General features: G+C 48.7%; 1 protein-coding gene across 1 annotated transcript; it reads left to right on the top strand.

Moving 5' to 3' along the window:
• Window positions 1-296: 296 nt before the first annotated feature.
• Window positions 297-20,945, top strand: Ada2 (adenosine deaminase 2). Its single transcript, XM_074077851.1, has 9 exons — window positions 297-618; window positions 931-1,153; window positions 2,352-2,562; window positions 12,492-12,619; window positions 14,129-14,219; window positions 14,931-15,039; window positions 19,008-19,165; window positions 19,689-19,891; window positions 20,209-20,945. The coding sequence occupies exons 1-9, from the start codon at window positions 297-299 to the stop codon at window positions 20,306-20,308; spliced, it is 1,545 nt and encodes a 514-aa protein (XP_073933952.1). The 3' UTR covers window positions 20,309-20,945.
• Window positions 20,946-22,802: the final 1,857 nt, after the last annotated feature.

Raw genomic sequence — 22,802 nt, 5'->3', positions numbered from 1 at the left:
CAAGGTGGAGGCCCTGAGTTCTCGAAAAAAAGACAGAAGACAAAATGGTGATCCTCTGGGAGCCTTTTCTCTGGGGTTTCAGAGAAGAATCCTTCAATATCCTGCCCCCTGGTAATCTAAGAACAAAGGGGAGAAAGAAACATGTGCGTTGGACTTCATGTATTTCTCTAGGGTCCTGAGGACGGAATCCAGGGCCTTTGAGCATAGTTTGATCTTCAGATGTGTCGATTTTAATTTTCTCACTCTTCTTTTTCGTCCCTTGTCTCCATCTGAACTATTTCTCTTCCAGCATCCTAATGGCGGCAGGTGACCCATCTGGATGGCCAGCCCTGTTCTCCCTGGTTCTGGCTGTGGCAATATGCTTTGTCAGTGCCAACATATTTGTAGATGAAGAACGGAATCGGTTGATAGTGGGAGAGAAGTACATGCGCTTCGGGTCACTAGTGGTATTGACCAAACAAGAGAAGAAGGCTAATCGGAACCTCATGGCCATCAAAAAAGCTGAGATCAAGGAAGCCATGGAGACCCATCAGTTCCCACCCAGCATGCACTTCTTCCAGGCCAAGCGTCTCATTGAGGACAGCGAGGTGTTTCGGATCCTAAGGAAGATGCCGAAAGGTAAGGCTCAGAGAGGGGTGGTTTGGCGTGCTGGGAAGAGACAGGACACAAACATTGGAGTTCGTGATGTCCTGGGAGCTGTTGTCCTAAACAGAGCAGAGAGAACTCCTGCAGCTGCAGTGCCCTTTTCTGTGAACTAGGAAGAGGCATTCAGTGGCGGATGTTGGCTCACCCTGGAAATCCAAAGCCTTGCTTCCTGGGGACTGGGCCTCAGAGACAGTAGAATGGCCTTGTACATGATCCTGACAGCCCCTGGCCCAGCTGTCTAGGTCTCAGCCCCTTCATTTCCCCTTGTTCTTCTTCCCATTACAGGGGCTGCTTTACACATCCATGAATTCAGCATGGCCAGTGTAGAATGGCTGGTGAAAAATGTTACCTACAGGCCGCACTGCTATTTCTGTATCACTCCAAAGGGGCTCTTTCAATTCAAGTTTGCTGACCCAGCTCCCCAAAAGCTCAGGTCACGAGAATGCACAGAGTGGGTTTCCCTGGAGGATCATCGAAAGAAGTCAAATGCCTCTGTGTTTGACAAGAGGTGAGTGGGGTCCAGAAGCAGACCTATGCTAGGCAGTGCGTGGTGTGTGAGTGTGTTTCTCCAGTGCAAACCCATGTGCGAAATTAGGGCCCCCAAAGAGATCAGGGGCTGGGGGGTGTTGCTCAGTGGTAAAGCACTTGCCTGGTAATCACAGGGTCCTGGGTTCCATCCCCAGCATGGCAATAACAGACCAAATCAAACCAAAATGAACAAAACCCAAAAAACCAGAAAGGAGAAACATTTTCCCTAGCAATTTGGTGGGGATAATCCAGATGGTGGATGAGACAGCTTGAACACCTGGTGGAGCGATTTCCTGTGAGATTTGTACAGTAGCGTAAGTGACAGTGACTATAATCGAGAATCTATAGTGTGCTTTCGTGAAATCAAAACCTAGAAGTGCCACAGGATTGTCAGCAGCCAAGGCCACAAAGCCACCAAACATCATGCCAGATATATGAACATGGGTCATGGGGTGCCATGTCCAGATCTGTCCCCACTGTACCCGCCTGAACAGGCTACCATAGCAAAATAGCACAGGCAGCAGAAACGTCTTGCCTCACCGTCTCTGGAGGCTGGAAGTCCAAGGTCAAAGTGCAGGCAGTGCTGTTTCTGCTGAGGCCTCTGTCCTAGGTGTGTAGATGGCCGCCTTCTCAATGTGTCCTTGCCTCTGTCTGTACACATCCCTGGTGTCTCTTCCTCTTCTTTAAGAGATCAGGGTCCACCCTACAACCTCATTTTACCTTAAATGTTACCTCCTTAAAAGGTCACAGTCACATTGAAGATTAGGGCTTCCACATGTGAATTTGGGGAGCAGGGACACAATTCAGCCCATAATGTCCCCAGCTTGGTCTAGGATGTGAGGGCAGTGGGGTCAGATTGACCATGCATGTGGAAGGACAGGAGAGCCTGTTTGGTATCATCCCCCTAAGCTGTCTTCTGGGGAGCGAAGTGTAGGCAGCCAGCTACCTGCTCACAGGACCCAGGCTGACGTCGGAGATGCTTCTCTTTGCCTCTCCCCTGTCTCTGCTCACTAGGAGCGTCCTGATTTGCTTCTGGGTGGGAGATGCAAGGCGGATAGGAATCCTGCATGTGCCTCATGCATGCTAGGCAGGAGCACTACTGCTGATCTGCACCCCAGCCCTTAACACCCCATCTTTCCTATCTTTCTTTTTTCTTTATTCCCATCTTTGTTCTGTAGATTGCTAAGCATGTTCTCCATGGTGACCAAGAACCCCCACAGTATCTACCCCAACCAAGATGCTGTCCGGACGGAGTTTCAAAACATCCTCTTCTCCATGTCCGGTCTTGTCACTCACGCACCGGTGTTCAAAGACTACATCTTCCAGGGCCTGAAGGAATTCCACCAGGACAACGTGTTTTTCTTGGAGATCAGAACCAGGCTGTCCCCGGTGAGCCAGGTGCCCCACTTCCGCTTCCCCTCTCCTCTGCCCTGGCTTGACTTTCAGTTCTTATCTGGGAGTTGGGAAGGGGCGCACAGGATGGGACATTCATGTGTGTGACATGTGCCTTTCCAGGGGCCACCATGAGCAAGAAAGCCTGAAATGCCCATTTACTTCCCTTTCCTATGACTGTCCCTTCTTATCTCTGCCATGACCTTCAACACCTCCTGGCCTCTGAGCAGTGCCTCCTGTCTGGGTCTTTCTTGGCCTGCCCCTTTCATTTCCAGTTTTAGCACCCTGAGAAGCTTGGGACAGTTGGTGAGTCTGGTACACAGACCCACTGGCATGGGATGGGGGAATCCCTGTAGGGTTCCTTCTGTGGAGTGTGGCTGCATTTACCTGGGGTCGTCTGTGGGCCATACTGTCAGCACAGGAAAGCTTGTGGAGAGTGTACTCTGAATTCCCCACAGGTTCATGACAGTGACTTTTAGCAGAGCTCAGAGAATGGCGCCCATGAGGAAAAGGTGGAAGGGATGCATGGCTGGTTCTGGGCTGAAGGGCACTGGGCACAGGTTAGAAGAGCAGATGGAGAGAGACAGATGGGAGTTTTCGGGGTGGCTGCTAAGGGAGGAAGCAACCAGGAGTCTGGGAAGTGGAGGAGGGGGGCTGGTAAATAGGAGTTTAGGAGTCACAATAAAGAGATGAGTAATGGTGAAGGATGGAGAAAGAAGGGTTATTACACAGCACAGGCATGTTGGGAAGAGGCAAAGTAAGCACTCAGCCTATCTTTGGGGTACACACATGAGCTTTTGGGGCAGGGGGAAGATATGCATAGTAATTATTAAACAGTCCTGGTCAAGTATGGCCTGGTTGATCATTACTGAGGCCTTTTAGAGAAGCTGTTATCACTGCCATCACTTGAGGGGAGCACTCTGGTCAGAATAAGCAAGTCTTTGCTGCCTGGCCATGGTCTGTCCTGTGGAGGCTTTGCTGTTTGTTTGGTGTTGGGGGGCGGGGGTGGCGGGGAGAAGTCCCTTCCTTCCCTCTTGTAAAGACATTGATCAGCTCTGTCCTTCCTGGATTCTAAAGTGGCTTCAAGGTAGCTACAGAGAGAATGAATCAGAGCAAAGACTGATACAAAATGGAGGCAGGGATGCCAAGCTTTTCTCCTTTTAGTTAATTTATGGGCCCAAGTAAGGAGTCCATGCTTTTCAGCAAAAGCAGTTGAAGTGTCTGCTATACATGGGGCCAGTATGCTCACTATGGTTCAGAAAATGGCGAGAGTTGGGGTGCAGGAGGATGCCTCCTTAAGTAAGCTGAGAAAGAGGGACCCTGGGATATCTAGTCCTAGGAAGAGAGCAGTGGTTTGCTTTTATTTTAAGGAAGGAAAGTTAAAGACAGTGAAGTTAGAGTCCAAAAGGAGGAGTGCTGTTTAAAAACATCAAAAATCACATGCCTAGCCAGCACTGGTAGCTCATGCCTGTAATCTTAGCTATTTAGGAGGCTGAGATCAGGATGACCATGGTTTGAGGCCAGCCCCGGCAAATAACCAAAGCAAAATGGACTGGAGGTGTGGTTCAAGTGGCAGAGTGCCTGCTTTGCAAGTGTAAAGCCCTGAGTTCAACTTCCTGTCACACCAAAAAAAAGAAAAGAAAGAAAAAAACAACATCACATGCCAGTGAGCCCAGCACAGAGGATGGTCAGTCCTTGGCCAGCCTGGGCTGCATATCAAGACCCTGCCTCAAGCAAAATTTGACTTTAGAGTCTGGCATTTTGGGTTTAGATGTCAGGTGTCTGGGATGGGCTTTGTTAGTGGCACTGAGACCAGAAAACTTCCAAATTCTTTGTGTCCCACCAGGAAGAATCAATGGCAGGACCCATGGGTGTAAATGGAGTTTATTAAAAGTTAGGAAAGGGAAATACAAAGGGGAACAGGGTTCGGCCCAGGTGGAGTCTGGAGGCTGAGAGCACGTGCTTCTCTTCTCCAGGTGCTTTTAAAATTTACACTAATCTAGGGCAAGGGAGGAATCAGGTGATTCCCATCCAGTAGCCAATGAGTGGGGAGGGGCATGGGTGGTTCCAGGGAAGGTGAGAGCAATCCGAGATATCCCAGGGCCACTTACACACACATATAATATTAAGTCATATTTTTTTTATGAGTCCCCAATTTTCCCGAATTCTAGCCTGCTTCAGGATGACTAAGCTTAGATTTATGAGTGTGTGTTTGAGAACCCCAGGTAATCAAACGTCCCTGGGGTTCTTTTGGTAAGTCTAGTGAAGAGATCTTTCATGGAGACTTTTCTGGGGAAGGGATGGAGACCATGGAATGGGTAGGGTTCCTGAATGTGCCATTTGGTAAGTCTCACCCCGCTTTGAGCTAGTTAAAGGTTCTCAGTGGCTTTGGGAAAGTGAGCTGGATAGAGTCTTCTCTACATTGTATCAAACTCAATTAACGCCTGTAATCTTAGCTAATAGGACAAATAGCTCCCAGGATCCTATCTTGAAAATATCCAACACACACACACACACACACACACACACACACACACACAAACACACACAAAGGGCTGGTGGAGTGGCTCAAGTGGTAGAGTGCCTGCTTAGCAAGTGTGAGACCCTGAGTTCAAACCCCAGTACTGTCTCCCCCATTTCCCCTGAAATAGCCAATTTTCATTGAAACGTTTGAGTATATAAAGCCTTTGGGATTGACCTTCAAGCTTGTAGAAGGGCCCACAGGGTGGCAGTATTGTGGTTCATTACTGCATTCTGAAATGTGTTTATCTTGAAAATATCCAACACAAAAAGGTTGAAGTTCAAACCCCAGTACTGCCTCCCCCCAAAAAAAACAGATATATATATAGAGAGAGAATGAATTTGAGGAAGATATAAGAGAAGAACCTGCACTGGAGATGCCAGGAGATGGTAGAAAATGCACCCAGAATAACCTATCCTCGTGTTCTGCAAACTCTCTGTGGATTCCGCTCCATCTAGATCCTTCTGCCTCTCTGAGGGCCCTGTAAACCTGGCCCGGTTAAGAGTGTCAGCTCTTGGTGTTCCACATTGCCCCTGTAACATTTTTGTTTTTGTTTGTGGTACTGGGGGTTGAACTCAGGGCCTCACACTTGCTAGGCTGGTGCTCTACCACTTGAGCCACATCACCAGCCCTTTTTTGTGATGGATGTTTTCCAGATATGGCCTTGGGAACTATTTGCCTGGGCTGGCTTCAAATCGCCATGCTCCTGATCTCTGCCTCTTGCATAGCTAGGGTTACAGGTGTGAGCCTGGCATGTCCCTGTAATGTTTATTTCCAGTACCCTGTAAGTGGCACCTTGTGTTAAGTCATCATAACCATGAAGCCTTGATTTCCCAACTAGATTGTGACATACCTGAGACAGGTATGGGTCCTGGCTGGATTGCGTGCAATTGGGTTGCTGGCAGTGACTTTCTTTTGGGGGGATGAATTTGGGGGACTTTGCTGAGCAACTGGATTAGAGGGACAAGACAAGGGCACTGGCACTGGTTTCCTTTTCTATCTTCCTCTCCTGCAGGAAGCGTTTTCTCCTTCCTGAGCCCAGTGTGGAGAGGCCTGGGGATGTGTCCATCTCCTGTCTTCTCTCCTGGCTCTGTCCAGCCCCTCGCAGTCCCCAGCCAGCCTTTCTAGAAGGTTGAGGGCTGCTGGGGTCTCAGCTTCTGGTCAGAGGTGAAGGGGTAAGGTATGCCATTTATTCTGGCCTGACCAGGGAACAAAGGCCTTTGGTGATGGAGAGGCTAGGTCTTAGTGCCAAAGCAGGGAGCCACGGACACATAAAGCAGCCTGTGCTGGGATGATGTGCTGCTGGCCTCCCATTGTGTTCCTACTGTCCAGGAACAAAGGCCACTGGCCTCTAGCACAGTCTGGAGGGTCTTATCTCCTGGCTCCTGCTCTGCCCCCACTCCCAAAGCTGAAGCTTTGGGTCCTGATGGAGCTTTGGCAAACCCCAGGAGATGCCCGCTGGGCATGGCCTGGTGGGAGATGCTATGGGAGTGTAGGGGCAGAGAGCCCACTGTGGTCACTGTGCAGTGGCCCTATTAGTTAGTTGCAGTCCCCCCATCTCTGAGCTTTTGTCATTTATTTTGTCATAGGACTGGGGTTTGAACTTAGGGCTTCACACTTGCAAAACAGTCAGTTGGTCTACCGCTTGAGTCACACCTCCAGTCCATTTTGAGGTGGCTGTTTTGGATTGTGGGGGGCGGCTCATGAACTATTTGCCTTGGTTGGCCTCAAACCATGATCCTCCCAATCTCAGCCTCCCAACTACCTAGGATTACAGGCATGAGCCACCAGCGCAGGCGCTCACCCTTTTTGTTTTCTGTGCTGGGGACAGAATCCAAGGCCTTGTGCATGCTCAACCTATGGTGTCACTGAGCTACATCCATGCAGTAAGGCCAGGTTTCTTAACCTTTTTTTTTGTTTTTTTGGCAGCACTGGGGTTTGAACTCAGGGCCTCATGCTTGCTAGGCAGACGCTCTACTACTTGAGTCACATCTCCAACATTTTAAGCTCCAAAATCCTTAAAACGAGACCCACCTACCAGTGTGATTTTGAGGGTTAAGTGAGATAATGGGGCCAAGCTCTGTGCACATCTAGACCCACCGCAGCCGTGGCTGCCGCTCTGCGTGCAGTTCCGCACTGCGCCCCTAGGGTGCGCTCGTACAGAGCAGGGGTGAGACCTTGAGCAGCTCCCTCTCCCCACCCTCCGTGTCCCTCCAGCCTCAGAATTCTGCGCTCCCACGAGACGTAGACAGCAAAACTTTGTACTAGTATATTGACATATGCAGGTGGTGTGCATTTTGAATAATTTCCCCATACACTTTCATTTCTCCAGTTGAAAATCGAGATGGAGCTCAGTGTAGAGTGCTTCCCTAGAAACACAGGAGCTGGGTCCCATGCCCCATCCCAGCACAGAAAAAGAAAAAAGAAAGAAAGAAACAACAAAAAAACTGAGATAACTTTTTTTTTTTTTTTGGCACAATACTGGGGGTTGAACTCTGGGCCTCGGGCTTGATAGTTGATAGGCAGGTGCTTACTGCTTGAGCCAGGGCCCCAGCTCTAGAGAGAATCCTAATTGAGTTTGCTCCTAGCTCAAGGCATGTCAGACGGGTATAGCGGCTTTTTGTGTCTGCTCGTCTTAGAGAAGTACTGGCACCACCTACTCAGTACTTAGAAATTGTTAAGTTCTTGGTATTGTCCCATCTTCCTAACACAACGTAATGTTTGTAGTTGTTTTTCTAGACCTAGACTGTTGTAATCAATAGTTGTCATTTCTGAGTCACTATAAATACTCAGGGCCACTGTGCAGTGGCTCAGGCCTGTAATTATAATTAACCAGGAGGCAGAGATAAGGATTTCAGTTCAAGGCCAGCCCAGCGAAAAGTTAGCGAGATCCCATCTCAACTAATTAATCCAACATGGTGGGGTGCAACTCTAATCCCAGCTGTAAGGGAGATAGGAAGATTGTGGTCTATGCTATCCTGGGAAAAAAACTTGAGACCCTATCTAAAAAAATAACTACAATGAAGAAGGACTGGGGGCATGGCTCAGATGACAGAGTGCCTGCCTCAAACCCCACTACTGGCTGGGCACTGGTGACTCACTCCTGTAATTCTAGCTACTTGGGATGCTGAGATCTGGAGACTTGAGGTTCAAGGGTAAACAGTTCTGGAGACACACCCCCATCTCCAAATTAACCAGAGCAAAATGGACTAAAGGTGTGGCTTAAGCGGTAGAACACCTGCTTTGTAAGCACAAAGCCCTCATTTCAAACCCCAGTCCCATACGCACACAAAAAATCCTCAATACTGCAGAAAACATCAACAACAACAAAATACTAACTCTCAAATACTTGATCATACAATAACTAACCCCATGAAGGGTGATAGGGAACCCCTAAACCAGCTGAGTCCTCCCCATGTGCCTCCTTCTTTAGCTGTGAGGCTATGAGGAGGGGCGTCTCCCCCATCCAGAGGGGATCGCCCTCCTTGCGGTGGGTGTGCTATTGAGCATTCAGATCCGCCAGGACAAAGCTGTCACACCTGCAGCTTCCTTGTCTGAGGCCAGAGCAGCCTGGCCTGAGAGGTGATTTGCTGGGGCCCCAGGAGATCAACCGCAGCTCTGATGTGGCTTCAGTGGATGCAGCCCTCCCCGAGCAGCCACAGCCTGTCGGTGCTATGGGAACAGGCAGTGTGCGTGGACTGGGAGGTAGGGTCCCAGCTCTCCAGTGATTAGCACAGCAATGTCAGGATGGACAATTTGGAACCTCTGCTATTTGCAAGTCCCAATTGGGCACTTGGTGCATCATTTGCATATCATTCTGCATACTTGATAATTGTCATTTGTTGATATATATGTATATATGTATATGTATGTATGTGTGGTTTTTTTTTTTTTTTTTTTTTTTTTGCAGTACTGGGGTTTGAACTCAGGGCCTACACCTTGAGCCACTCCACCAGCCCTTTTTTGTGATGAGTTTTTTTGAGATAGGGTCTCTCGAATTATTTGCCCAGGCTGGATTTGAACCGTGATCCTCCTAATCTCTGTCTTCTGAGTTAGCTAGGATTATAGGTGTGAGCCGTCGGCACCCAGTTGATATATCAGTATTAGGTATACAAATTGAGAAATTTTTCAAAACGGAAAACTACCCAAGCACATTATCTCACAAATGATGTCATCACACATGATTTGGCTTGGGGAAAATTCTGTCTTTTCATGAGAGAATGAAAGAGAATCAGACAAATGAGGGCTGGGTGTAGCTCCGTGGTAGAGCCCTTGCCTCGCTTGCACAAGGGCCTGGTTCCATCCTGTCCTGGGGGTTGGAGGAAAGACAATGAGATCTTAAAACGCTTATGAAGAGACTTTTGACTTTGTAGACCTCCTAAGAAAGTCTAGGGGACCCCCAGTTTGAGCACTGTTGGACTCTAGCCTGGCAGCTCTAAGATTCCAAGGTTCAAACAAAGCACCTGGAAGTCCATTGAAGCCACAGTCAGGGCAGAAAAAAATTCTCTGTCTTTAAGATCCTTGATGACATAGAGGAGGAAGAATCAAACTCTTCCTCTGCCTTGTAGGTCATCTGAATGGGAACTGAATTAAACTGACAAAAGGTTGATTAACAGGAGAGAAGGCATATAAACTCGATTTGATTTACTTCTTTTTTGCTGGTGCTGAGGATCAAACCCAGGGCCTTGTGCATGCTAGGCAAGCACTCCAACACTGAGCTACACTCCCAGCTACACAGATAAAAGTCTCCATTAAAAATAAGTGAAGACTCAAACAAGTTAGACTGGGGGCTTCTACACCATTTTAACAAATGGCAGTAAATTGTGGAAAAGTGAGACACAAAGGAAAAGGGACAGTAACTTGTGTGCATGTAAGTATATGGAGAAACTAATAGGGTTTGTGCAGACCCGTGAATCCTGTGATGCAGGTCATTCTCAGGTTTGGGGGGAGGAGGAACACTGTCACAGAGGGGTACTTACGCCCTCTTTTAGGGAGATAGAAGGAAGGCAAAGCCCTATTCCTGCATTTGCTGCTGCTCTTTTTTTTTTTTTCAGTAATACTTCTGAGTTGCTTTCAGCTTATTTTTTTTTTCATTTTTCTTTTATTATTCATATGTGCATACAAGGCTTGGTTTATTTCTCCCCCCTGCCCCCACCCCCTCCCTTACCACCCACTCCACCCCCTCCCGCTCCCCCCCTCAATACCCAGCAGAAACTATTTTGCCCTTATCTCTAATTTTGTTGTAGAGAGAGTATAAGCAATAATAGGAAGGAACAAGGGGTTTTGCTGGTTGAGGTAAGGATAGCTATACAGGACATTGACTCACATTGATTTCCTGTGCGTGGGTGTTACCTTCTAGGTTAATTCTTTTTAATCTAACCTTTTCTCTAGTTCCTGGTCCCCTTTTCCTATTGGCCTCAGTTGCTTTAAGGTATCTGCTTTAGTTTCTCTGCATTAAGGGCAACAAATGCTAGCTAGTTTTTTAGGTGTCTTACCTATCCTCACCCCTCCCTGTGTGCTCTAGCTTTTATCATGTGCTCATTGTCCAATCCCCTTGTTGTGTTTGCCCTTGATCTAATGTCCACATATGAGGGAGAACATACGATTTTTGGTCTTTTGAGCCAGGCTAACCTCACTCAGAATGATGTTCTCCAATTCCATCCATTTACCAGCGAATGATAACATTTCGTTCTTCTTCATGGCTGCATAAAATTCCATTGTGTATAGATACCACATTTTCTTAATCCATTCGTCTGTGCTGGGGCATCTTGGCTGTTTCCATAACTTGGCTATTGTGAATAGTGCCGCAATAAACATGGATGTGCAGGTGCCTCTGGAGTAACAGTCTTTTGGGTATATCCCCAAGAGTGGTATTGCTGGATCAAATGGTAGATCGATGTCCAGCTTTTTAAGTTGCTTTCAGCTTATAATCTTTATCCAAAATAGCATACGTGAGGTGGCCTACTCTGATCTTCCGTTAATAATAATAATAATAATAATAATAATAAAAGACAATAGCAGATACTGAGGTTATAGCACCTAAGGGTCTCCCTTCTGGAATGCCCTGGTGGGGGTAATATTTTGGGGGAGTGTGTGTGGTGCCAGGTATGGCAAGGCAGCTGCAGAGGGAACAGAAGGGCCCCCTCTCCCTACTTCCTCAGCCCAGGCAGTAGTCCTGGAGGACAGGGAGGAGAGGCTGCCCAAGTCAAAGGGCACCAGGAGGTGCACAGCAGCCAGGAGGGAAGAGGAGGATCCCCTGAGCTGGGGAGAGGGTGGAGCAAGTGGCTGGTCCTTGGGAGCATGTGGGATACCAGGAAATCAGCGCTGGCCCCACAGAAAGGATTTTTCTTCTTAGGATGCCTGGATAGTTCTGGCTCTTCTGTTCCCTGCAGCCTGTGCTCCGGCACCCTGCCACTTGGCTGTGGGCTCTGTGTAGAGCCAGTATTCCTGGGTCAGGCTGGCAGCCTTCCCCTTGGGGAAGTGTCTCCCACACCCTTCTCTTAGCGCTATTCTTCCTGCTGTGCTACAAACACAGGTGGCGGAGTGTGCCTCTCCCACTGAGTTGCACATCCTGCTCCGCAGGCACTGTCTTCTAGCATCTGCACATCCCTTCCAGTGCTTAGCCCAGATCCCTGCACACCACAGGTGCTTAATGAATGTCCAAGAAAGAAACTGAACGCCTGCATGTTATCACTCCCCGTCCTCCTTCACCCTACAATCTCTGCAAACTCTCTCACCTCCTGTCCTGACGCTGACTAGCCTGTGAACTTGGTGAGGAACTGAGACCTGGGCTGAAGAGGATGGAGGGGGCTGCAAGGAGCCAAAACCCCAGCCCCACCCAGCCCCTATCAGGGCAACGGGACTGTCCAATTGCAACCTGCCAAGTGGGCACTCTAGGGTGTGTGTGTGGTGCTAGGCCTCATTCGTCTAAGCACCCACTCTACCACTGAACTGCACCCCCTGCCCTGGGGGATGTCTGTAAACCCTTCCTCACATGCATCTCTTTCCCTCAGCCTCTTTCTCCTTTGTCTTACCCACTCCCAGCTCTTCTCACTGTGGCCTAATCACATCGCACTTGTCCCTAATGGCCTCAAGATAAAGAAGCATTGGGCAGGCAAGGAAGTGAGACAGAGAGGTAAAACGAGTTGGGAGACCTGATCATTACGGGGCTATTGAGCAGTCCCTGTTCCAGGTGTGGGCACAGGCAGACATCCCAGCCTCATGGTGTCGAAGGCGTTATGGGGGAAGGCGGGTTAAGGACCTGCCCATAAAACAGCAAAGAACGTGTCAAGGGCCACAGAAGACACTGATGAGGAAAGTGCGTGTTAGGGATGACTGGGGCTGGGAAAGTGAGTCCTGTTCTGCTCCCCTCTGATGTCTGCTGGGGATCATGCTTTGTCCCCAGGTCTACGAACTAAATGGGACAGTCCACAACGGCTTGTGGGTAGTGAAGGCTTACCAAGAAGTGGTTAAGAATTTTCAAAAGACTCATCGTGGATTTATGGGCCTCAGACTCATCTTTTCGGATTCCAGGTGAGAAAATATCACTGAAGCTTCTGGAGTTGGGATAGTGGGGTAGGGAGGGAAGAGGAGAGAGGATGGGTGTGAGAAGGGGGGCTGGGGGCTGTGAGTCAAAGACTCAGCTCTTGGTGGGGCCAAGTGGTGGCTTGGTCTGTGCATTTGTGTGTGAGTGCCACGTCAGGATTTATCCTCCAAATGCCTTCTAGTTCAGGTCTTCCCAACCAAACTGGAATGAAAAACTTGTCCTTTTCCAGATAATTCTAGGCCATGAGACAACACTGGCCTGGGTGACTCAGTGAAGGGCATGGGTGTTTTTGCCTGAATTTTTTTGCTTCCCTTTGCCAGTGGGTTTCTGCATAATGTCAGCTGCGTGCTGTGTGTGGGGCCTTGCTGGTCACAGGTCCTGAGACACTGGCTCAGGTCACTATGTAGAGACCACAGCAGTGATGTTTATGTGTCTTGAAGAAGGCTCACTAATTCCCCAGGCAAGCACAGAAAGCTTTATAGCCTAATTTGCCTTCTGATGTTACCAAACCAAGAGCTGTACCCTTGGTTGAAAAGCAGCTAGTCTGTGGTTGTGACTTGACCCCAGCCAGAGTCCTAGGGAAAGCAGGTAAATGGGTGTCACATCGAGTCAGGGCTCTGGAGGGGAACCTATGATACTGGGCAGCAACTCTAGCTGCTCAGCTCACCATGAGGCAGGGCTCTGGAGATCCCTGAGATTCCCAGGAGCCTCCCTCTTCCTGTAGGACTTGGGGGCCTCTAGGAACTGAGTCCCAGACTGTGTGCCTGACCCCCAGGATGGAGCTGCAGGATGGGCCAGCTGGTGGCTCTCAGAAGCTCTGTGGAGGCAGCAGTGCCCTACTTCCCCCTCTTAGGGCTGATCTGAGAGGACTTGTTGTCTCCCGTGGTCTCTTAGGCTCTGGAGGAGGGGCCACGGGTGTGTGTGTGGGGGATGATAGCTTAGTGTCACCCCAGAATTGAGGATTGAAACAGGTGACCTAGTGGCTGGGCAGAGACCTGTGTCCTGTCATGGAGTTATACCATCTTCTGTCACTTGGTGCTTTTGTGGTTAGGCTGCTCGCCTCACCCCCAACCTGGACTAGAAGGGAGGGGGTGAGAGGGATGTAGACAGTTTGGTTACAAGTATCTGGGTCCCCAGGGTCCTGCTGACCTAATCAGAGAGTGGCTTTGTAGTTACTGAGGACCCAGGTGACCTGTGTGTCTCACAGGTGTCCAGTGCACAGCCAACCAGCTTCCATTTCTGCCACCCACAAGTTTGGGACAAGCCACTTTGGCTCCTGAGCCCCTACGTCCACTACTTCTCAGAGACAATGGCTCCTGGGTGGGAAGGTGAGGTCATGGCAGGGTTCACATGGGCAGCAGACTGGAGGCTGGCTGAGTGCTCTGGCATCCAGCATCCACAGGACTGAGGGAGCCAGAAAGGATATGTGATTCTGTGTGGGGTGAGTGGCACCATCTCCCAGCTTCTCTCTCTCTCTCTCTCTCTCTCTCTCTCAGATCCAGAAGTGTGGCTATCGTCGCAGATTCTGTTCGAAAAGCCATGGGCCTTCAGTATCACTTCCCTGGGATCATGGCGGGGTTTGACCTGGTAACCCATTCTGCAAAGGCTCCTAAGAAGGAGGCCCTAAGGGTGGCTGGAGGCAGGGCAGGCAGGCAGCTGTTTGTGAGGGGCACACCTTGTGCTGTGCGGAGCAGACCTGTCCCCCACCCCCACACACTCTAAGACCCTGGGGCTCAGGCTGCATATCCCTTAGAGCTGGCAGGGTGTAGCACAGGCGCTGAGGGGTATAGCAGCTGCAGGAGAAGGACCAGATAGCTAAAAAGAAAAATTCCAAAAAAAGGAGGAACTTAGGGTGTTTAGACAATCATTACGGGGCTATTCCCCGTTCGTTCCCTTACCCTCTGCCCTTTCTCTAGCCCATCTTGGGCACCTATATGTCTCACTTTCCCCTGTGGCACACAGAAGGGTGGAGTCCAAGATGGCTGGCCCTGGGCAAACTGTCAAGGGCAGAAGATTTGTCTCCTCCTCCTTTATCCCATTTGCTTCCCCACCTCATCCTCCCTCCACTGCCCCTTATCCCCCAAACCATGACCCTCCTGATCTCTGTCTCCTAAGTAGCTAGGATTATAGGATTGAGCCACCAGAGCCCGGCTTAGTAGACCAGTAGGCTCAGAATGACCAGTAGGTCATTCTTAAAAGTTTCTAGCAGCCAGGGCAGGGCATAAGGAAGGGTGTTCCTCGATGCAGTGGAGGCCTGTACAAGTGGGCACCTCCATTTCCCTCTTCTTGGTCCTGCAGGTGGGGCGTGAGGACACTGGCCGCAGCTTGTACTCCTACAGGGAGGCCCTAACAATTCCAGTCAAGCACAGGATTAAACTACCTTACTTTTTCCATGCTGGGGAGACAGGTGAGTCGCACAGGACACAAGAGAACAGGGAGTCCATGGGAGAGCTGCTTATTTACACGCAGGGCCTGAGGGTCCAGGGGCGGGCAGATCCACACCTCCTGATGGAATCTGTGGGCACTGTCAGGCCCATTTCCCATGGATCACCTCACTTAATCCTGACAGTAGGAAAAGCAGGGACAGTAACCGTGTCTTGCATTCACATGCAGTATTTCCAGTCTTAACCCTAGTCCTGCTGGGAAATGTTTTCATCCCCAGAAAGGAGCCCAAGAGTCCACAGGTCGTGTTCGCAGTCCAGGATTCAAGAGCTGCTAAGTAGTGGAACCTGAATTGGAACTCTTCCTGGTGATCTCCATTTAGTTAATTAATTAGTTGATTAATTAGTAGGACTGGGTTTTGTGCTTGCAAAGCAGGCACTCTACTGTTCGAGCCACACCTCCAGTCTATTGGCCTGGAACAACAATTCTGATATCAGCCTCCAAAGTAGCTAGAATTAGGATTACAGATGTGAACCACTCGCACCTGCCTGGTGACCTCCATTTTAAGAGTGAACTGTGAATGAGAAGTTAACTCATCCAAAATCACATGGTGGGAGACTGGCGGTGACCACTAGACTCAGGTCTGCTCTGTCCCGCTGAAGAAGAGGTCCGCCCTGCTCTAAGCAGCACCTGCTTCTAGCCCTTCAGACATGCCTTTAGCCCAGCGATGTCTTTGTTCCCCAAAAACTCAATCCGTGGGCTCTTGAAGTCATCTCTCAGTCCCTCTCAAATTTTGATCCTTCAGATGTGTCAACTCCAAGGGTTGGGTGTGGTAGTGCATGCCTGTGATCTCAGCTACTGGGGAGGCATAGGTAGGAGGATCAAGGTCTGAGGCCAGCTCTGGGGCAAAACCCCAAGACCCTATCTGAAAAATAACTAAAACAGAAAGGACTGGAGGTGTGGCACAAGTGGCAGAGCAAGTGCAAAGCCCTGAGTTCAGATCCTAGTACTGCCAAAAAAAAAGGTCAAATCTAATCAACGATCACAACTTCACTTCTAGATCAAAAGGGTGATGGGGGAGGGGTGTTCCCATGGGGGTCTAGCCCAGGAGGGGAGCTCTGCAGCACCCCCTGGTGCCATGGGCACCTGTCACCCTCAGAAAACTCAGGAGGTGGGGGTGGGGGTGAGGAGCCTGCATCTCACAGACTCAACCTTGCTTTGTCGCTTCATCTTGCAGAGGAAGACCCCGTGCATTCATCTCTTTTCTCTGACATTTCAAGTCAATTTAGATCCAATTTAGATCCAAGCCTGCTCTGGGAGATTGAAAGAATTGTTCCCAGGGTGGTGGGGGTGCTGGGGTGAGGAAAGGGTTGCTAACCTTGAACAGCTTGTGGCCTAATTGGGGAAGTTACACTTACCTATGTGAAAAACTCTCTACAGCACCAAACTGTAACACAGGACCAACCAAATTCTAATACTTAGGGTTGTTGGAGATGATTTTATCAGGACTTGAATGTCTAAGCTTCAAAGTAACATTCTTATTTATTTATTTGGCAGAACTGGAGTTTGAACTCAGGGCCTTGTGCTTGCTAGGCAGGTGTACTGCCACTTGAGTCACTCCCCCATACCTTATTCATTTTTGAGACAGGGTCTTGCTCCTGCTTCAGTCTCCCAAGAGTTGGGATTCTAGGTGTGTGACACCATTCATAGCAGTAGTGTTGCCATTTAAAAAAAAAAAAAAGGAAATGTTTAAAAAACCAGTGAAAAAGCCAGGTGTGGTGGCGAATGCCTGTAATCCTAGCACTTGGGAGGCTGAGATGTGAGAATCAAGAGGTTGAGGCCAGCCTGGCCTGCAGAGTGAGACCCCGTCTCAAAAAAAGCAAAACCTTTCCAGGCTTGGTGGTTGGATCTGTCATTACTACTTGGGAAGTGATGATAGGAGGATCCAGGTTCGAGACCAGACTGGGAAAAGTTAGTGAAACCTTATCTGAAAAACAAATTGAATGCAAAAAAACCGGGGCAGGGTTCAAGTGGTAAAGTGCTTGTCCAGCAAGCAAGAGGCCCTGAGTTCAATCCCCAGTTCCACCTAAAAACCATAAAAAGGTGAGATTATACACAAAATGCATTCCCTAAATAGCACTGGGAATTCTTGGGCTGATGGAGTGGTTTGAGTGGTAGAGTAGCAACTGCCTCGCAAGCGTGAGACTCTGAGTTCAAGCCCCAGTGCCGCCAAAAAAGCCAAACAAGCCATGAGAATCCATGAGTTTTATTTAATTTAATTTATTTTTGCAGTACTGGGGTTTGAACTCAAGGCCTACACCTTGAGCCACTCCACCAGCCCTTTTCTGTGATGGGTTTTTCAAGATAGGGTCTCACAAACTATTTGCCTGGGCTGGCTTCAAACCTCGATCCTCCTGATCTCTGCCTCCTCCATAGCTGGGATTACAGGTGTGAGCCACAGTGCCTGGCTTTGAGTTTTATTCCTAACAGAAAAGGGGAATTGTCGCATTTTATATGTATCTTCTTTGTTTTTCAGCATAACTGGGGTTGTATTTTATAAGAAGATCAGTTAGGATGCCTTTGGCTACCAGAATGGAGTATGTCCATCCAATGGATTTTCCAGTAGGGCCCATTTGTTATTTCATATAATAAGCCATCTACTGTATTCACTGGATTGTTATTTTTGTCAGATGACGACCATCTCCAGTGAAGCAAAATGTGAGAAATTTCCCCCAGTGTAGTTTATTTTTTAAACAGTACTGGGGCCTGAGCTCAGGACTTCAAACTCATGACTTCGTTCTTGCCAGGCAGATACAACCACCTAAGCCATGCCTCCAGCCCCATGAGTCTTTTTTTTTTTTTTTTTTCTTTTCCTTTTTAAATTAGGGAGAGATCTCAGGAGCTTCCAACAAAACACCTCCCTGGCCAGCATTAGGACTATCTGAACTGCAAAGGAGGCTAGGGAGGCTAAGATCTGTCACTTCACCCTGTAAAGAGGGTCTCAGCAGCAAGGATAGTGTGGTGGGATGGCTGGGAGGAGGCAGCCAAGATCAGCTGCCCTAGCTTTATCAGTGGTGGCCCTTGGGATCTAGCAGTTGACAGTCTGAAGAGTACTGTTAGGCAGGTGATTCATGCCTATAATCTCAGCACTTGGGAGGCTGAGACAGGAGGATCTTGAGTTCAAAGCCAGCCTGAGTCTGAGCTTCTGAGCAAAATACTGTCTCAGAAGAAAAAAAGAGTACAAGAAAGCAAGTGCAGGTAGGTAATTATTCAGACATTATAAATAAGAGTCTGTAGTACATTGTTATAAAGATCATTGTTGTAAAGAGTCTCAGAAAATAGCTCAAAAACAAAAAAGGGAAGAAAGAATGACTGTGGGACCAGACAGACCAAAGTTTGAAGCTCAGTTTTGATACTAGTTGAATGCCATCCTTGGTCAATTTATAAAAACTTTGGAAGGAGCTGGGGATATAGCTCAGTGGTAGAGCACTCACCTAGCATGTGTGAGGTCCTGGGTTCAATTCCCTAGCACCACAAAACAAACAAACAACAAAAACCCAAACTACGTACCTATGTTAAGTTTCAGCTTCTTCACCTGATTAATAGATGAAAGAAAGGAAAAGAACAGGCATACCATACGAGGAAAGTGTGTGTATATATTTGTGTTAATATTTTTTGTGGGACTTGAATTCAGGGCTTCACACTTGCAAAGTAGGCACTCCACTGCTTGAGCCACATCTCCAGTCCATTTTGCTGTGGATATTTTGGAGATGGGGTCTCACAAACTATTTGCATGGGCTGGCCTCAAACCATGATTCTCCTGATCTCAGCTCCCAAGTAGCTAGGATTATAGGCATAAGCCAAGCCACCAACTCTTGGCTCGTGTTAATAATAATTTACCTTCCTTTGCCTGGCAGAGTTGGAGTCTTTACCTGAGGCTGGTATGGGGTCTGATCCATCCTTTCCTATTGCACTCTCTCCCTTTATCCCCAGACTGGTATGGAACCTCCATAGACGGAAACCTTGTGGATGCTGTGATACTGAATGCTACCAGGATTGGCCATGGATTTGCTTTAACCAAACACCCTCTAGTCAGGGTTTACTCCCAGGAAAAGGACATCCCAGTAGAAGTCTGTCCCATTTCCAATCAGGTATGCATGATTTGTGGGACTAACCCAGTATGACTTCCCCAACCTCAGCCTTTATTCTGATCCCCCAACTTCCCTGTGTCCTTTCTGTCCTAACTGTCCATGCCCATTAGTAAAGCAACTTACAGATGGCCTTTCCTCAACTATTTGCAGTAAGGACTGCAGTAAGGGTTCTCAGTGGGTGGAATTATTGGGCAAAACTGTGCACGAACTGAAAGTGGAGGTGGGTCAGGCCAGTGACGTGAGAAGGGGCCCCGGGTACTGCTGCAGCAGCCATGCCTTGTGCACCTGTTGTCTTGCTGTACTCAGGAGAGCCTTTCTGAGCCAGATCAAGAGTGAGTCAGACCAGACACTGTGCTGCCGCTCAGCCTCAGAGAGCGTTAGGAAGATGTGAGGCCTAGCTCTACCCCCAGAACTCCAAATGGGGACGCGGAAGGAGGTGGTCACACTCCAGGACTCACCTCCCTTTTGACTCATCTTTTCCATGGATCAACATTTGTTTTCTGCCTTGCCTCCTTTTGGGCAGGTGATGAAGCTGGTGGCAGACCTGAGAAATCACCCTGCAGCCTCACTGATGGCCTCTGGACATCCCATGGTGATCAGCTCTGACCACCCGGCTCTGTTTGGTGCCAAAGGCTTGTCCTATGACTTCTATGAGGTCTTCATGGGGATTGCAGGGAATAAGGCTGACCTGAGGACCCTCAAGCTACTGGTCACAAACTCTATCAAGTAAGTGTACAGACCCTTTCCTCTTCCACCCCACAACTTTTTTCTTTCTTTTCTGCCACCTCTGGGTGCTGGGGATGGAGCCCAGAACCTTGTGCATGCTGGGTAAGTGCTGCACCCCTGCCTTCCACCCAGACCCACTCACAACTTGTGTTTGCCTCTCCCAGAGATTTGAGGCAGACACCAGTGGTTTCTGGGGTCCCCCATAACACCACTCTTTCTTGCTTTTGGTCATGCGTGCTCTGCAGGCATGTAAGGTCCCCTCATTCGTCCCCTGCTGGTCCCACGCCCTTCCAAGCTGACCTGAGCTCTTCCTGCAGGTACAGCTCCGTGGTGAAGTCGGAGAAGGACTTTCTCATGAAAGTCTGGTGGATCAAATGGAACCAGTTCATAGAAAAGCTGGCCCAGAGGCGAAGATGAAGTGAGCAGCCTTCCTTGCATCTCCTTCCCTCCACGCCAATTCAGCCTACTTCTGTAGTCCTAGAGCCATGCTGGCCCAGCCTTCTCCATTTCGGTCTCAAAAGTGACCTTGTGAAGGTTGCCGATGGCCTCTGCATGGCTTGACGGGTCAGAAACACTTGATCAGCGGGCCACACTCATCTTTTTCACATACTCTGCTCTCTTGGCCTTGGTGACATTCACCCTCTCTGTGCCCCCTCACTCTGCCCTTGCTCAGGTCCCCTTTCCCAGAGCCTTTCTCTCTGTGTGGTCTCCTCCCAGCTCGGTCCTGGATGACTCCTCTGCTCCCGTCTCTTTCTTTCTCTCCTTTTTCTCTTCTCTTCACCTATACTCATTTTCTAGGCGTTTCTCATTCTCGCTGCCTGCCGTGTGCTCTACCTGCCTGTCCACCTTCAGGTTCCACCCTGGCCACCCTCTCAGAAGGCTTCTGGAGCCCCCCTGGCCTGGTACTCTGGCTGGTGGCAACTGCTCTTCTTCATGGTTCCCACAACAATTTGTAATCATGATTGATTTCTGTTTGCAGTCTAGTCCCACCAAAAAGGCCACGTGGATGGGCACTCATGAGTGTCTCTCTGAGCTGTAGACTCAGCGCCTAGCCCTGCCCCCAGACCTAGTTAGTACTTAATAAAGAATGTGTTGAATGCATGGTTGTCGCCTATAGCTGCTTTTTTTTTTTTGTGGTGCAGGGATTGGAACCCAGGACCTTGGGCATGCTAGGCAAGTGCTTTGCCATTGAGCCCACCCAGGCCCCTCTGTAGCTGTCCAGTGGTTGCTGAGGCAGGAGGACGCAGATCAGTCTCTTCCTAAAGGGCCTTGAATGATCAGATTTCAGCTCTTAGCCTGGTCTTTGGAGAAAGAAGGCCAGAAAGCCAGTCCTGTTCTCACCCAGCTATAGGCTACGAGGGAGAACCCAGCATTCCTTGAAGTCCCAAGTGACTCTGTGTCTGTCCCTGTCCATCTTCCATCCATCGCCTATATCTGAGCATTCAGGCAGCAGCCAGCCTCTCTCCACATGCAGCTCAACATTGCTTGGTTCATAGTCCTGGAGAAGGCTTTGCTGTCAGGGGTTCCCAACCATAGGTGGTACCCAGGTGATACAAGATGAGCACTAAGATCCTGTCTAATTCTGAGGGTCCTTCATTGCTTTAGTCAGTCACAGCTCAGGTGACTTACCTGTAATGACTGGTGAAAAAGGAACAGAGCAGATTAGCTTTTTGTAGCATGTTGCCATGACTATGGAGGGGGGGCCTCCCCCACCACCCAGAGGGGTCTCTGGCCTGGACTTGGAGTGAGCCAGTTACAGTCCTGCCTTTCTGTCCAGTTCTTCCTTGCTCTAGTGTCTGGTTTTACAGCTCTCTTGAACCAAATGGCCATGGAATATTTTTCTTTTATTTAGATATAACTGCAAGCCTTTACATAAGTTGCAAGAATAGTATTCTTGAGCTGGGAGCATGGCTCAGTGGTATAGCGCTTTCTTTGCTTGCTGGGTTAAATCCCAAGTCCTGCAAAAAAACAAAACAAAACAAAACAAAATAAAAGCCTAGAGTTTTTTAGCGTTATTAGAATATGCTCTGCTTGGCTTCCCCAATTGTTAATATTTTACATTTGCTATTATTATCTTACATTTTTCTAACAAATTGCACACAATATTCCTAAATTCTCCAGTGGTTTTTCCGTTTGTTTGTTTGAGACAGGGCCTTGCTATATAGCCCAGGTTTACCTCAGACTTGTGATCCTGCTGCCTCAGTCTCCTGAGTGCTGGGACTACAGGTGTGTACCGCCATGCCTGGCTCCAGTGGTTTTTAGTATAGTCAGATACATGAGAATTTTAGCAAATATTTATACCCAATTACAAACGCTGTGCTTTCCCCAAAGACACTCTTCTATGTAACCATGGTACATCCATTCACGTCAGGAAATTCACTAGATGACTCTGCCATCTAGCCCTGGCCCTGCCAAGTTTTTTCCTGGGACATGTGTTGCATTCAGTTGCCTTCTAGTCTTTTTCAATCCTAAATAGATCTCAGTCTTTCCTTGTCTTTTGTGACATCAATTTTTTTTGGCAGTACTGGGGCTTGAACTCAGAACCTCAAACTTACTAGGCAGGTGCTCTACCACTTGTGCTACTTGCCAGCCCGTCCTCAACATTTTTGATGAGTACATTCTTGTAGAATGTCTCTCATTGCAGTTTGTATAATGTTTCATTATGGAGAGATTCAGGTTGTTGTTCTTTCTAAATTATTATTATTATTTGAAGATGGCTGTCTCCATCTTCCTGCCTGAGTACTGGGACTACAGGTGTAGCCACCTTGCTCTGTTTGTGGGAGGGTTCTTGTTTTGTTTTCCTAACAGTACTAGGCATGGAATCCTGGGCCCTGCGTGTACTAGGCAAGTGCTCTACCACTGAGCCACACTTCCAGACCCATTTGTGGGAGTTTTCATAGCATGAAAATCA

This window comes from Castor canadensis, chromosome 6 (genome assembly GCF_047511655.1).
Source record: "Castor canadensis chromosome 6, mCasCan1.hap1v2, whole genome shotgun sequence".
NCBI lineage: Eukaryota > Metazoa > Chordata > Mammalia > Rodentia > Castoridae > Castor > Castor canadensis.
Note: the sequence above shows the minus strand (reverse complement) of the source record. Positions and strands in the feature narration are given on the sequence as shown.